Source organism: Ascaphus truei, unplaced genomic scaffold (assembly GCF_040206685.1).
Source record: "Ascaphus truei isolate aAscTru1 unplaced genomic scaffold, aAscTru1.hap1 HAP1_SCAFFOLD_2000, whole genome shotgun sequence".
In the NCBI taxonomy this organism is placed as follows: Eukaryota; Metazoa; Chordata; class Amphibia; order Anura; family Ascaphidae; genus Ascaphus; species Ascaphus truei.
Genome location: NW_027454908.1, coordinates 1 through 15,363, shown reverse-complemented (window position 1 = coordinate 15,363; position 15,363 = coordinate 1). Strand labels below are relative to the sequence as shown.

General features: G+C 68.2%; 1 protein-coding gene across 1 annotated transcript; it reads right to left on the bottom strand.

Annotated features, from left to right (window-relative positions):
* Positions 1–617: 617 nt before the first annotated feature.
* On the bottom strand, positions 618–14,718 carry CCDC120 (coiled-coil domain containing 120; the record flags this gene model as incomplete). Its single annotated transcript, XM_075582195.1, is given in 13 exon segments — positions 618–3,271; positions 5,403–5,530; positions 5,532–5,651; positions 5,653–6,087; positions 6,090–6,176; positions 6,178–6,235; positions 6,526–6,593; positions 6,595–6,628; positions 8,375–8,537; positions 9,463–9,513; positions 10,235–10,475; positions 10,556–10,675; positions 14,531–14,718. Coding segments are annotated over 13 exon segments (1,787 nt in total), but the record flags the coding sequence as incomplete, so codon positions are not given.
* Positions 14,719–15,363: the final 645 nt, after the last annotated feature.

Here is a 15,363-nt window from a genome sequence, read left to right as displayed (position 1 = left end):
AGTGTGCGTCGCCCAGCTCCGTGTACACAGCAGTGTGCGTCCCCCAGCTCCGTGTATACAGCAGTGTGCGTCCCCCAGCTCCGTGTACACAGCAGTGTGCGTCCCCCAGCTCCGTGTACACAGCAGTGTGCGTCCCCCAGCTCCGTGTACACAGCAGTGTGCGTCCCCCAGCTCCGTGTACACAGCAGTGTGCGTCCCCCAGCTCCGTGTACACAGCAGTGTGCGTCCCCCAGCTCCGTGTACACAGCAGTGTGCGTCCCCCAGCTCCGTGTACACAGCAGTGTGCGTCCCCCAGCTCCGTGTACACAGCAGTGTGCGTCCCCCAGCTCCGTGTATACAGCAGTGCGCGTCCCCCAGCTCCGTGTACACAGCAGTGCGCGTCCCCCAGCTCCGTGTACACAGCAGTGCGCGTCCCCCAGCTCCGTGTATACAGCAGTGCGTGTCCCCCAGCTCCGTGTATACAGCAGTGCGCGTCCCCCAGCTCCGTGTATACAGCAGTGTGCGTCCCCCAGCTCCGTGTATACAGCAGTGTGCGTCCCCCAGCTCCGTGTATACTGCAGTGTGCGTCCCCAGCTCCGTGTACACAGCAGTGTGCGTCCCCCAGCTCCGTGTATACTGCAGTGTGCGTCCCCCAGCTCCGTGTACACAGCAGTGTGCGTCCCCCAGCTCCGTGTATACAGCAGTGCGCGTCCCCCAGCTCCGTGTACACAGCAGTGCGCGTCCCCCAGCTCCGTGTATACAGCAGTGCGCGTCCCCCAGCTCCGTGTATACAGCAGTGCGTGTCCCCCAGCTCCGTGTATACAGCAGTGTGCGTCCCCCAGCTCCGTGTATACAGCAGTGTGCGTCCCCCAGCTCCGTGTACACAGCAGTGTGCGTCCCCCAGCTCCGTGTATACTGCAGTGTGCGTCCCCCAGCTCCGTGTACACAGCAGTGTGCGTCCCCCAGCTCCGTGTACACAGCAGTGTGCGTCCCCCAGCTCCGTGTATACAGCAGTGTGTGTCCCCCAGCTCCGTGTACACAGCAGTGTGCGTCCCCCAGCTCCGTGTATACAGCAGTGTGCGTCCCCCAGCTCCGTGTATACAGCAGTGTGTGTCCCCCAGCTCCGTGTATACAGCAGTGTGTGTCCCCCAGCTCCGTGTATACAGCAGTGTGCGTCCCCCAGCTCCGTGTATACAGCAGTGTGCGTCCCCCAGCTCCGTGTATACAGCAGTGTGCGTCCCCCAGCTCCGTGTACACAGCAGTGTGCGTCCCCCAGCTCCGTGTATACAGCAGTGTGCGTCCCCCAGCTCCGTGTATACAGCAGTGTGACGCAGGGGCAATGATGTATACATCTGGTATATTCTTGTGCCCAGTGACCTCAGAGGTTGAGGGGGATATACACATTGGTATATGATGTTAATACGACAGCTGGGTTGCATTGGCTGTCAGTGGCGCGTTCAGAGTGGAGAGGAGCTGTCCTCACTCTGCCATTGGCTGATGTTCAGAACCTGCAGCTGGTGAGATGCTGCACACAATGTGCTACTGTATACCAGATGCATATAGGGGACACACAATGTGCTATACCAGATTTATACAGGCATATAGGGGACACAATGTGCTATACCAGATGTATACAGGCATATAGGGGACACAATGTGCTATACCAGATGCATACAGGCATATAGGGGACACAGCATGTGCTATACCAGATGCATACAGGCATATAGGGGACACAGAATGTGCTATACCAGATGCACACAGGCATATAGGGGACACACAATGTGCTATACCAGATGCATACAGGCATATAGGGGACACACAATGTGCTACTGTATACCAGATGCATACAGGCATATAGGGGACACAGAATGTGCTATACCAGATGCATACAGCATATAGGGGACACACAATGTGCTATACCAGATGCATACAGGCATATAGGGGACACAATATGCTATAACCAGATGTATACAGGCATATAGGGGACAGAGAATGTGCTATACCAGATGCATACAGGCATATAGGGGACACACAATGTGCTATACAGATGTATACAGGCATATAGGGGACACACAATGTGCTATACCAGATGCATACAGGCATATAGGGGACACAGAATGTGCTATACCAGATGCATACAGGCATATAGGAGACACACAATGTGCTATACCAGATGTATACAGGCATATAGGAGACACACAATGTGCTATACCAGATGTATAGAGACTGGGATCAGCACACTCCTCAGCATATAGGGGACATAGAATTAATGTATCTCCAGTTCTAGTGTATAAACATACCCGTATTCTCCTATATATACCCCTATACACCCCTCACTTCTCCCCTAACCCTGAGGGTGTCATCAAATTATTGCACATGCCCCTCTTCCAGTGACAGCCTTATTGCCCACGGAGGGGGGTCACACAGCCTTATTTGCCCACGGAGGGGGGTCACACAGCCTTATTGCCCACGGAGGGGGGTCACACAGCCTTATTGCCCACGGAGGGGGGGTCACACAGCCTTATTGCCCACGGAGGGGGGGTCACACACAGCCTTATTGCCCACGGAGGGGGGTCACACAGCCTTATTGCCCACGGAGGGGGGTCACACACAGCCTTATTGCCCACGGAGGGGGGTCACACACAGCCTTATTGCCCACGGAGGGGGGTCACACACAGCCTTATTGCCTAAGGAGGGGGGGTCACACACAGCCTGAGAACTGCCTCAGGGAAGGGGCAGCTGGATATGGGGTGTCTGACCGGCAGGGAGGTGAAGCCTGCGTCTCGGAAACCATGTGTCACCTTTTGCAGGTAACAACTCCTAAAGTGCCTCTGCCTTGTTGCAAAGCAGCTCCGCCCCCTGCGTTTGTCCCTCCAGCGCCTTATTGCTATAAATCTCTAGATGACGGAGTGGAAGCGCTGGGTGGCCGGACCCCACGGGGGGGGCGCAGGGTGATGGAGCTGGTTGGACGGACCTCACGGGGGGCCGCAGGGTGATGGAGCTGGGTGGCCGGACCCCCACGGGGGGGGCGCAGGGTGATGGAGCTGGGTGGCCGGACCCCACGGGGGGCCGCAGGGTGATGGAGCTGGGTGGCCGGACCCCACGGGGGGCCGCAGGGTGATGGAGCTGGGTGGCCGGACCCCCACGGGGGGCCGCAGGGTGATGGAGCTGGGTGTCAGTAACAGGTCCTCTCTTGTGTCAGACCAATGTCCCAGGGGGGGTCCCCTCTGCTGCCCGCTGCAGCACGCCCGCCGGGGCGTACAGCTCCTCATCAAGATACTCTGAGAAGTGTCTGGCCGAGGGGGGGGGGGGGGGGAGAAAGGGAGGGTAGGAAATGCGGGGCGGGGGGTGAAGAAGCGTGGGAGGAGGGGGGGGAAGAAGGAGGAGGGGGGTGGAAGGAAGGAGGAGGGGGGTGGAAGGAAGGAGGAGGGGGACGACGACGAGGAAGGAGGAGGGGGGCGACGACGAGGAAGGAGGAGGGGGGTGGAAGGGAAGGAGGAGGGGGCGACGACGAGGAAGGAGGAGGGGGCGACGACGAGGAAGGAGGAGGGGGCGACGACGAGGAAGGAGGAGGGGGGCGACGACGAGGAAGGAGGAGGGGGCGACGACGAGGAAGGAGGAGGGGGGCGACGACGAGGAAGGAGGAGGGGGCGACGACGAGGAAGGGAGGAGGGGGGCGACGACGAGGAAGGAGGAGGGGGCGACGACGAGGAAGGAGGAGGGGGCGACGACGAGGAAGGAGGAGGGGGGGACGACGAGGAAGGAGGAGGGGGGGACGAGGAAGGAGGAGGGGGGACGACGAGGAAGGAGGAGGGGGGACGACGAGGAAGGAGGAGGGGGGACGACGAGGAAGGAGGAGGGGGGACGACGAGGAAGGAGGGGGGGGATGACGAGGAAGGAGGGGGGGACGACGAGGGAAGGAGGGGGGGGACGACGAAGGAGGGGGGGACGACGAAGGAGGGGGGGGACGAGGAAGGAGGGGGGTGGACGAGGAAGGGAGGGGGGGGCGAGGAAGGAGGGGGGACGACGAGGAGGGACGAGGAGGGGGGGGACGACGAGGAGGGGGGGGGACGACGAGGAGGAGGGGGGGGACGACGAGGAGGGGAGGGGGGGGACGACGAGGAGGGAGGGGGGGATGACGAGGAGGGAGGGGGGGGGATGACGAGGAGGGAGGGGGGGGATGACGAGGAGGGAGGGGGGGGGCGACGAGGAGGGAGGGGGGGGGACGAGGAGGGAGGGGGGGACAACGAGGAGGGAGGGGGGGACAACGAGGAGGGAGGGGGGACGACGAAGGAGGGGGTGCGACGAAGGGAGGAGGGGGGACAAAGGAGGGGGGAACGAAGGAGGGGGGTGGGACGGAGGGGAAGGGGACGACGAAGGAGGGGGGACGATGACGAAGGAGGGGGGGACGACGACGAAGGGAGGGGGGACGACGACGAAGGAGGGGGGGGGGGGACGAAGGAGGGGGGGGGGGACGACGAAGGAGGGGGGGGGGACGACGAAGGAGGGGGGGAAGTGGAGAAGGGGAGGCAGGGAGGAGGAAGGAGGGGGGAGAGAAGGAAGGAGGGGGGAGAGGAGGAAGGAGGGGGGAGAGGAGGAACGAGGGGAAGGAGGGGGGAGAGGGAGGAAGGGGGGGAGGAGGAAGGAGGGGGGGAAGGGGGGGAGGAGAAAGGAGGGGGGAGGCGTGAAAGTAAGAGAGGTGAAGGAAGGAGAGAGCAGAGAGAAGCGTTTACGAGAGATTACCAGCGCAAAGCGGCAGAGAGGCTGCATGACGACGGTCACCGGCAGCGCACTAATGTGTGACTGACGCCCCGCGTACAAACAGGAGCGGCACTCCGCGATGCGATGACCGACGTGTGTCCCCTGTGTCCTGCCAGATGTCAGAGAGGCTGCAGTGTAAGGGAGATTCCTCCCCGATCACCGCAAACAGCCAGCAGGGACCAGCGAGGGATCAGAGAGCAAAGCAGGGCGGGCACGCAGGGGGCAGGAGGGGGGGAGCGCAGGAGGGGGGGGAGCGCAGGAGAGGGGGGAGCGCAGGAGAGGGGGGAGCGCAGGAGGGGGGGGGAGCGCAGGAGGGGGGGGAGCGCAGGAGGGGAACGCAGGCGGGGGGGGAGCGCAGGAGGGGAGCGCAGGAGGGGGGGGAGCGCAGGAGAGGGGGGGAGCGCAGGAGAGGGGGGAGCGCAGGAGGGGGGGGGAGCGCAGGAGAGGGGGTGAGCGCAGGAGGGGGGGGAGCGCAGGAGAGGGGGGAGCGCAGGAGAGGGGGGAGCGCAGGAGGGGGGGGAGCGCAGGAGGGGGGGGAGAGGGGAAGCGCAGGCTGGGGCGGGAGAGGAGCGCAGGAGGAGGGGAGCGCAGGAAAGGGGGGGAGCGCAGGCGGGAGAGGGGGGAGCGCAGGAGGGGGGGGGGATTAGTAGAGCACCCCGTACCTGCCGTGCTGAGTGGTGCCGGTGAAGCTGATGGAGTGGGGGAGGGGGGATCCGGCCTGGTAGTGCCCGTCGTCGTACCCGGGCCGGTAGTATCGCTGGTACTGAGGGTGGGGGGGGAGGGGGCCCGGGGTGCAGCCCCCCCGTGGCGGCGGCGTTGCGCAAGTACCAGTCTCGCAGCCCCTCCAGGGCCAGCGCCTTGTGCACGCTCCTCTCCAGGTGCTCGGGGGGGGGGGCCCGTGGCTGGCTCCGTGGACCGTGGCCCCGGGTGCGCGGGTTGGTGCAGGGTCCGCGGGGGGAAGTAGTGCTGGTAATGAGCGGCGTCGGAGGAGAGCTGGGGCCGCAGGACTTGGTGCGGGACGATTTGCCGCGGTGGTTGCATCTCCGCGCGGCTCCTCAGCGCCGCCGGGCTGCCCGGGTCCCGGTCGGAATAACCGTCCCGCCGCGAGTAATGGCTGCTGCCGTCAGGCTCCGCCCACCAGGGTCCCTCGGGCTCCGCCCACCCGCAGGCGTGCTGCTGCCGCTCCATGTAATAATCCAGGAGTATCTCCTCGTAGGGGAGCCGCGAGCCGCGGGGGTTGGGGGAGCGCGCCCCCCGCTGCGGGGGGGTGTACGGCGTGGGGGGCGGGAAGGGGCGCTCACTTAGTGTTTCAGAGCTCTTGAAAGGGGGTTTTCCCAGGGGGCTCAGCAGGGGGCGGGCCGCTCAATCAGCGCCTCCGAACTGTTACTGCGCCGGCTTCGAGCGGCATAGAGCGCGCAGCGATCGCCGGGGAAGCCCCACCTGCGAGTCCTGGCTGCCAGACCACTGCCGCTGGGAGAGGCCGGGCCCCTCACAACTGAGGGGGGAGAGGGGGGAGAGAGGGGAGAGGTCAGCGAGCCCAAATATCCTGAGCATATACAGCACAAACCCTATACGGACCCCTGGAATGACCGGGCCCTACAGACACAAAAACACAACATATAACCTCGGGTTTCATAGTTCAATGTGAAATGGAGTCTGTCTCTGAATGGGTTCCAGGGCTCTGCACTTCCCAGATGAAACACTACCAGATGGGAGGCGGGAGTGAGAGTGAGGACGGACCCAGGACTGATACTCTGTATAAGGTGGGGACTTGCTGTGTATTACCTCAGCGCGGAGCTGCTGCAGGCACTGCGGCTCAGCACGGGAGTCGCTGGGACACTCCGACCCTCCAGGGCTGGACAGACTCCGAGGGAAAGGCCGCGTCGGACTGCGAAGAGCGGGACACAGGGGAGGGGGGAGGGAGAGGGGAGGGAGGAGGGAGAAGAGAGTGGAGGGGGGGGAGAGGGGAGGGGGAGAGAGGGGAGGGGGGAGAACGAGAGAGGGGAGGGAGGGGGAGAACGAGAGGGGGAGGGAGGGGGAGAACGAGAGGGGGGAGGGAGGGGGAGAACGAGAGGGGGAGGGAGGGGGAGAACGAGAGGGGGGAGGGAGGGGGAGAACGAGAGGGGGGAGGGAGGGGGAGAACGAGAGGGGGGAGGGAGGGGGAGAACGAGAGGGGGAGGGAGGGGGAGAACGAGAGGGGGGAGGGAGGGGGAGAACGAGAGAGGGGAGGAGGTGGGGAGAACGAGAGAGGGGAGGGAGGGGGAGAACGAGAGAGGGGGAGGGAGGGGGAGAACGAGAGAGGGGAGGGAGGGGGAGAACGAGAGAGGGGAGGGAGGGGGAGAACGAGAGAGGGGGAGGGAGGGGGAGAACGAGAGAGGGGAGGGAGGGAGAACGAGAGAGGGGGAGGGAGGAAGGGGAGGGAGGGGGGGAGAACGAGAGAGGGGGAGGGAGGGAGGGGGAGAACGAGAGAGGGGAGGGAGGGAGGGGGAGAACGAGAGAGGGGAGGGAGGGGAGGGGGAGAACGAGAGAGGGGAGGGAGGGAGGGGGGAGAACGAGAGAGGGGAGGGAGGGAGGGAGGGGGAGGAACGAGAGGGGAGGGAGGGAGGGGGAGAACGAGAGAGGGGAGGGAGGGGGAGAACGAGAGAGGGGGGGGGGGAGGGGGAGAACGAGAGAGGGGAGAGAGGGAGGGGGAAGAACGAGAGAGGGGAGGGAGGGAGGGGGAGAACAAGAGAGGGGAGGGAGGGGGAGAACGAGAGAGGGGAGGGAGGGAGGGGAGAACGAGAGAGGGGAGGGAGGAGAGAGGGGGAGAACGAGAGAGGGGAGGGAGGAGAGAGGGGGAGAACGAGAGAGGGGAGGGAGGAGAGAGGGGGAGAACGAGAGAGGGGAGGGAGGGGGAGAACGAGAGAGGGGAGGGAGGGGGAGAACGAGAGAGGGGAGGGAGGGGGAGAACGAGAGAGGGGAGGGAGGGGGAGAACGAGAGAGGGGAGGGAGGGGGAGAACGAGAGAGGAGAGGGGGAGGGAGGGGGAGAACGAGAGAGGAGAGGGGGAGGGAGGGGGAGAACGAGAGAGGAGAGGGGGAGGGAGGGGGAGAACGAGAGAGGGGAGGGAGGGGGAGAACGAGAGAGGAGAGGGGGAGGGAGGGGGGAGAACGAGAGAGGAGAGGGGGAGGGAGGGGGAGAACGAGAGAGGGGAGGGAGGGGGAGAACGAGAGAGGGGAGGGAGGGGGAGAACGAGAGAGGGGGAGGGAGGGGGGAGAACGAGAGAGGGGAGGGAGGGGGAGAACGAGAGAGGGGAGGGAGGGGGAGAACGAGAGAGGGGAGGGAGGGGGAGAACGAGAGAGGAGAGGGGGAGGGGGGAGAACGAGAGAGGAGAGGGGGAGGGGGAGAACGAGAGAGGGGAGGGAGGGGGAGAACGAGAGAGGGGAGGGAGGGGGAGAACGAGAGAGGGGAGGGAGGGGGAGAACGAGAGAGGGGAGGGAGGGGGAGAACGAGAGAGGAGGGAGGGAGGGGGGACGATCGAGAGAGGGGGAGGGGAGGGGGAGAACGAGAGAGGAGAGGGGGAGGTGGTGAGAGAGGGGAGGGAGAGCTTGTCGCCCCGCACACCGCGCCCCCCCCCCCTTGCTGTGGACACTCACCTTGCCGCGCTAGCCATGGAGTTGCGCCGGTTCCTCAGCTCGCAGTAGAGCTCTGCCGGGGACGCCTTCCACCCGACCCTGCGCTCCGGGCTCCTGGACACGGTGCAGGAAAGTTCGGAGCCCCGAGGGGGAGAGGATCTCATCGCAGGGCCCAGCATATCACCTGTGGGGGGCGCAGGAGAGTCACGTGGAGGCAGGCACTGTGCTACCGTCTGGGACAGAGAGAGTGTCTGCACGCGAGTGGGTGTGTGTGTGTCTGCACGCGAGTGGGTGTGTGTGTCTGCACGCGAGTGGGTTGTGTGTCTGCACGCGAGTGGGTGTGTGTGTGTCTGCACGCGAGTGGGTGTGTGTGTGTCTGCACGCGAGTGGGTGTGTGTGTGTCTGCACGCGAGTGGGTGTGTGTGTGTCTGCACGCGAGTGGGTGTGTGTGTGTCTGCACGCGAGTGGGTGTGTGTCTGCACGCGAGTGGGTGTGTGTGTCTGCACGCGAGTGGGTGTGTGTGTGTGTCTGCACGCGAGTGGGTGTGTGTGTGTCTGCACGCGAGTGGGTGTGTGTGTCTGCACGCGAGTGGTGTGTGTGTCTGCACGCGAGTGGGTGTGTGTGTGTCTGCACGCGAGTGGGTGTCGTGTTGTCTGCACGCGAGTGGGTGTGTGTGTCTGCACGCGAGTGGGTGTGTGTGTGTCTGCACGCGAGTGGGTGTGTGTGTCTGCACGCGAGTGGCTGTGTGTGTCTGCACGCGAGTGGGTGTGTGTGTGTCTGCACGCGAGTGGGTGCGTGTGTCTGCACGCGAGTGGGTGTGTGTGTCTGCACGCGAGTGGGTGTGTGTGTCTGCACGCGAGTGGGTGTGTGTGTCTGCACGCGAGTGGGTGTGTGTGTATGTGTGTGTGTGTCTGCACGCGAGTGGGTGTGTGTGTGTGTGTGTCTGCACGCGAGTGTGTGTGTGTGTGTGTCTGCACGCGAGTGGGTGTGTGTGTGTGTCTGCACGCGAGTGGGTGTGTGAGTGTCTGTACGCGAGTGGGTGTGTGTGTGTCTGCACGCGAGTGGGTGTGTGTGTGTCTGCAGGCGAGTGGGTGTGTGTCTCCTATCACCATAACTGCCGATCTCAGACAGGGATCCGCTCTCTGATGGATGCGCCTCCTCTGAAACAAGAGGAAACATTGTTACCCCTCCTCCCGCAGGGGTGACAGCGACAAGCCCCTCCTCCCGCAGGGTGACAGCGACACAAGCCCCTCCTCCCGCAGGGTGACAGCGACACAAGCCCCTCCTCCCGCAGGGTGACTGCGACACAAGCCCCTCCTCCCGCAGGGTGACAGCGACACAAGCCCCTCCTCCCGCAGGGTGACTGCGACGACACAGGCCCCTCCTCCCGCAGGGTGACTGCGACGACACAGGCCCCTCCTCCCGCAGGGTGACAGCGACACAAGCCCCTCCTCCCGCAGGGTGACAGCGACACAAGCCCCTCCTCCCGCAGGGTGACAGCGACACAAGCCCCTCCTCCCGCAGGGTGACAGCGACACAAGCCCCTCCTCCCGCAGGGTGACAGCGACACAAGCCCCTCCTCCCGCAGGGTGACAGCGACACAGGCCCCTCCTCCCGCAGGGTGACAGCGACACAGGCCCCTCCTCCCGCAGGGTGACTGCGACGACACAGGCCCCTCCTCCCGCAGGGTGACAGCGACACAAGCCCCTCCTCCCGCAGGGTGACTGCGACGACACAGGCCCCTCCTCCCGCAGGGTGACAGCGAGAAGCCCCTCCTCCCGCAGGGGACCCTGTGCGTGGCTCTCAGCCCCAGCTTCCTGCGCAGGCCCTTCCCCGTGGCTCTCACCGTGCAGGCCCCGTGGCCCTCCCCGTGGCTCTCACCGTGCAGGCCCCGTGGGACCCTGTGCGTGGCTCTCAGCCCCAGCTTCCTGCGCAGGTTGTTACTTTGCGTCTCCAGATCGTGCAGCCGGCGCAGAGCGTCCAGGTACACGTGTCTGCGCTTCCTGCGCTGCTCCGGGGTCAGCTCTGCGCTCTGCTCCGCCGCCAGGCTCAGCTTCCGCGCCGCCTCCGCCATCTGCAGCTGTACCGCAAAGTCCCTGTCCATGCGCTCCAGCTGTACCTCCTGTGGGGCAGATAACCAGCAGGAGTATGAACAGAGCAGGCTCAGCACCACGAGTCCCAGAATGCACTGCAAGAGCTCACCTCGGCCCTGGTCACAGCCGCCGCGCTCATCCTGAAAGCCGCGATCTGTCTCCTGGTGACGAGGGGCGTTCTCTCCCCGAGCTCTAGGGGGTATTCAGCCGGCACCTGCCCTGTCAGCTCCTAGGGGGAGGGGGCACTGTGAGCACCAAAAGCTGTCTGGGGGCGGGGGTCACACTCCGCACGGGGGGGGGGGGCGGGGGTCACACTCCGCACGGGGGGGGGGGCGGGGGTCACACTCCGCACAGGGGGGGGCGGGGGTCACACTCCGCACGGGGGGGGCGGGGGTCACACTCCGCACGGGGGGGGCGGGGGTCACACTCCGCACGGGGGGGGGCGGGGGTCACACTCCGCACGGGGGGGGGCGGGGGTCACACTCCGCACGGGGGGGGGGGCGGTGGTCACACTCCGCACGGGGGGGGCGGGGGTCACACTCCGCACAGGGGGGGGGGGCGGGGGTCACACTCCGCACAGGGGGGGGGGCGGGGGTCACACTCCGCACAGGGGGGGGGGCGGGGGTCACACTCCGCACAGGGGGGGGGGGGCGGGGGTCACACTCCGCACAGGGGGGGGGGGCGGGGGTCACACTCCGCACAGGGGGGGGGGGGCGGGGGTCACACTCCGCACAGGGGGGGGGCGGGGGTCACACTCCGCACAGGGGGGGGGGGCGGGGGTCACACTCCGCACAGGGGGGGGGCGGGGGTCACACTCCGCACAGGGGGGGGCGGGGGTCACACTCCGCACAGGGGAGGGGGCGGGGTCACACTCCGCACAGGGGGGGGGCGGGGGTCACACTCCGCACAGGGGGGGGGGGGGCGGGGGTCACACTCCGCACAGGGGGGGGGGCGGGGGTCACACTCCGCACAGGGGGGGGGGCGGGGGTCACACTCCGCACAGGGGGGGCGGGGGTCACACTCCGCACAGGGGGGGGCGGGGGTCACACTCCGCACGGGGGGGGGCGGGGTCACACTCCGCACGGGGGGGGGCGGGGGTCACACTCCGCACGGGGGGGGGGGGTCGGGGGTCACACTCCGCACGGGGGGGGGCGGGGGTCACACTCCGCACAGGGGGGGGGGCCGGTCACACTCCGCACAGGGGGGGGGGCGGGGGTCACACTCCGCACAGGGGGGGGGGCGGGGGTCACACTCCGCACAGGGGGGGGGGGCGGGGGTCACACTCCGCACAGGGGGGGGGGGCGGGGGTCACACTCCGCACAGGGGGGGGCGGGGTCACACTCCGCACAGGGGGGGGGCGTGGGTCACACTCCGCACAGGGGGGGGCGGGGGTCACACTCCGCACAGGGGAGGGGGCGGGGGTCACACTCCGCACAGGGGGGGGGCGGGGGTCACACTCCGCACAGGGGGGGGGGGGGCGGGGGTCACACTCCGCACAGGGGGGGGGGCGGGGGTCACACTCCGCACAGGGGGGGGGGGGCGGGGGTCACACTCCGCACAGGGGGGGGCGGGGGTCACACTCCGCACAGGGGGGGGCGGGGGTCACACTCCGCACAGGGGGGGGGCGGGGGTCACACTCCGCACAGGGGGGGGGCGGGGGTCACACTCCGCACAGGGGGGGGCGGGGGTCACACTCCGCACAGGGGGGGGGGGCGGGGGTCACACTCCGCACAGGGGGGGGGGGGGGTCACACTCCGCACAGGGGGGGGGGCGGGGTCACACTCCGCACAGGGGGGGGGGCGGGGGTCACACTCCGCACAGGGGGGGGGGGGCGGGGGTCACACTCGCACAGGGGGGGGGCGGGGGTCACACTCCGCACAGGGGGGGGCGGGGGTCACACTCCGCACAAGGGGGGGGGCGGGGGTCACACTCCGGACAGGGGGGGGGGGCGGGGGTCACACTCCGGACAGGGGGGGGGGGGCGGGGTCACACTCCGCACAGGGGGGGGGGCGGGGGTCACACTCCGCACAGGGGGGGGGCGGGGGTCACACTCCGCACAGGGGGGGGCGGGGGTCACACTCCGCACAGGGGGGGGGCGGGGGTCACACTCCGCACAGGGGAGGGGGCGGGGGGTCACACTCCGCACAGGGGGGGGGGGGCGGGGGTCACACTCCGCACAGGGGGGGGGGGCGGGGGTCACACTCCGCACAGGGGGGGGGCGGGGGTCACACTCCGCACAGGGGGGGGCGGGGGTCACACTCCGCACAGGGGGGGGCGGGGGTCACACTCGCACAGGGGGGGCGGGGGTCACACTCCGCACAGGGGGGGGCGGGGGTCACACTCCGCACAGGGGGGGGGCGGGGGTCACACTCCGCACAGGGGGGGGCGGGGGTCACACTCCGCACAGGGGGGGGGCGGGGGTCACACTCCGCACAGGGGGGGGCGGGGGTCACACTCCGCACAGGGGGGGGGCGGGGGTCACACTCCGCACAGGGGGGGGGCGGGGTCACACTCCGCACAGGGGGGGGGCGGGGGTCACACTCCGCACAGGGGGGGGGGGCAGGGTCACACTCCGCACAGGGGGGGGGGGCGGGGGTCACACTCCGCACAGGGGGGGGGGCGGGGGTCACACTCCGCACAGGGGGGGGGGCGGGGGTCACACTCCGCACAGGGGGGGGGCGGGGGTCACACTCCGCACAGGGGGGGGCGGGGTCACACTCCGCACAAGGGGGGGGGGCGGGGTCACACTCCGGACAAGGGGGGGGGCGGGGGTGTCACACTCCGCACAGGGGGGTGGGTCACACTCCGCACAAGGGAGGGTGTCACACTCCGCACGGGGGGGGAGGGGGGCACACTACACGGGGGGGGGGGTGGCACACTGCATGGGGGGTCACACTCCGCACGGTGGGGAGGGTGGCACACTGCACGGGGGGGGGGGGTCACACTCCGCACAGGGGGGTCACACCGCACGGGGGGGGGTGCATACTGCACGGAGGGGGGGGGGGGAGGGTGGCATACTGCACGGGGGGGGTCACACTCCGCACGGGGGGGGGGGGGGGTCACACTCCGCACGGGTGGGGGAGGGTGGCACACTGCACGGGGGGGGAGGGTGGCACACTGCACGGGGGGTCACACTCCGCACGGGGGGGGGGTCACACTCCGCACGGGGGGGTCACACTCCGCACGGGGGGGGTCACACTCCGCACGGGGGGGGTCACACTCCGCACGGGGGGGGTCACACTCCGCACGGGGGGGGTCACACTCCGCACGGGGGGGGGGTCACACTCCGCACGGGGGGGGGGGGTCACACTCCGCACGGGGTGGGGGGGTCACACTCCGCACGGGGGGGGGGGTCACACTCCGCACGGGGGGGGGGGGTCACACTCCGCACGGGGGGGGGTCACACTCCGCACGGGGGGGGGTCACACTCCGCACGGGGGGGTCACACTCCGCACGGGGGGGGGGGGTCACACTCCGCACGGTGGGGTGGAGGGTGGCACACTGCACGGGGGGGAGGGTGGCACACTGCACGGGGGGGAGGGTGGCACACTGCACGGGGGGGAGGGTGGCACACTGCACGGGGGGGTCACACTCCGCACGGGGGGGGGGGTCACACTCCGCACGGGGGGGGTCACACTCCGCACGGGGGGTCACACTCCGCACGGGGGGGGGGTCACACTCCGCACGGGGGGGGTCACACTCCGCACGGGGGGGTCACACTCCGCACGGGGGGGGGGTCACACTCCGCACGGGGGGGGGTCACACTCCGCACGGGGGGGGGTCACACTCCGCACGGGGGGGGGGTCACACTCCGCACGGGGGGGGGGTCACACTCCGCACGGGGGGGGGGGTCACACTCCGCACGGGGGGGGGTCACACTCCGCACGGGGGGGGGTCACACTCCGCACGGGGGGGGGGTCACACTCCGCACGGGGGGGGGGTCACACTCCGCACGGGGGGGGGTCACACTCCGCACGGGGGGGGGTCACACTCCGCACGGGGGGGGGTCACACTCCAAACGGGGGGGGTCACACTCCAAACGGGGGGGGTCACAACTCCAAACGGGGGGGGGGGTCACACTCACGGCCTCCTGCAGGCACAGCCTCCTGAGCTCAGTCACTCTCTGTCTCAGTGCCTCCTGCAGGTCTCTTTGCTTCTCCGCCAGCTCCGATATCAGCTGAGCCTTCTGCTTGGGGGTCAGATCAAAAGGGGGGCCACCTGGGGGGGGGAGAGCAGGGGGGTGAGGAGTCAATGTCAGAGAGGAGGGGGGGTCTGGAGCAGAGCAGAGAGGAGGGGGGGTCTGGGAGGAGGGTGAGGGGGTCTCTGAGCAGAGAGGAGGGTGGGGGTCTCTGAGCAGAGAGGAGGGGGGGGGTCTCTGAGCAGAGAGGAGGGTGGGGGTCTCTGAGCAGAGAGGAGGGTGGGGTCTCTGAGCAGAGAGGAGGGTGGGGGTCTCTGAGCAGAGAGGAGGGTGGGGGTCTCTGAGCAGAGAGGAGGGTGGGGGTCTCTGAGCTGGGAGGAGGGGGGGGGTCTCTGAGCAGAGAGGAGGGGGGGGTCTCTGAGCAGAGAGGAGGGGGGGTCTCTGAGCAGAGAGGAGGGGGGGTCTCTGAGCAGAGAGGAGGGGGGGTCTCTGAGCAGAGAGGAGGGGGGGGTCTCTGAGCAGAGAGGAGGGGGGGGTCTCTGAGCAGAGAGGAGGGGGGGTCTCTGAGCAGAGAGGAGGGGGGGGTCTCTGAGCAGAGAGGAGGGGGGGGTCTCTGAGCAGAGAGGAGGGGGGGTCTCTGAGCAGAGAGGAGGGGGGGGTCTCTGAGCAGAGAGGATGGGGGGGTCTCTGAGCAGAGAGAGGGGGGGGTCTCTGAGCAGAGCGGAGGGGGGGTCTCTGAGCAGAGAGAGGGGGGGTCTCTGAGCAGAGAGGAGGGGGGG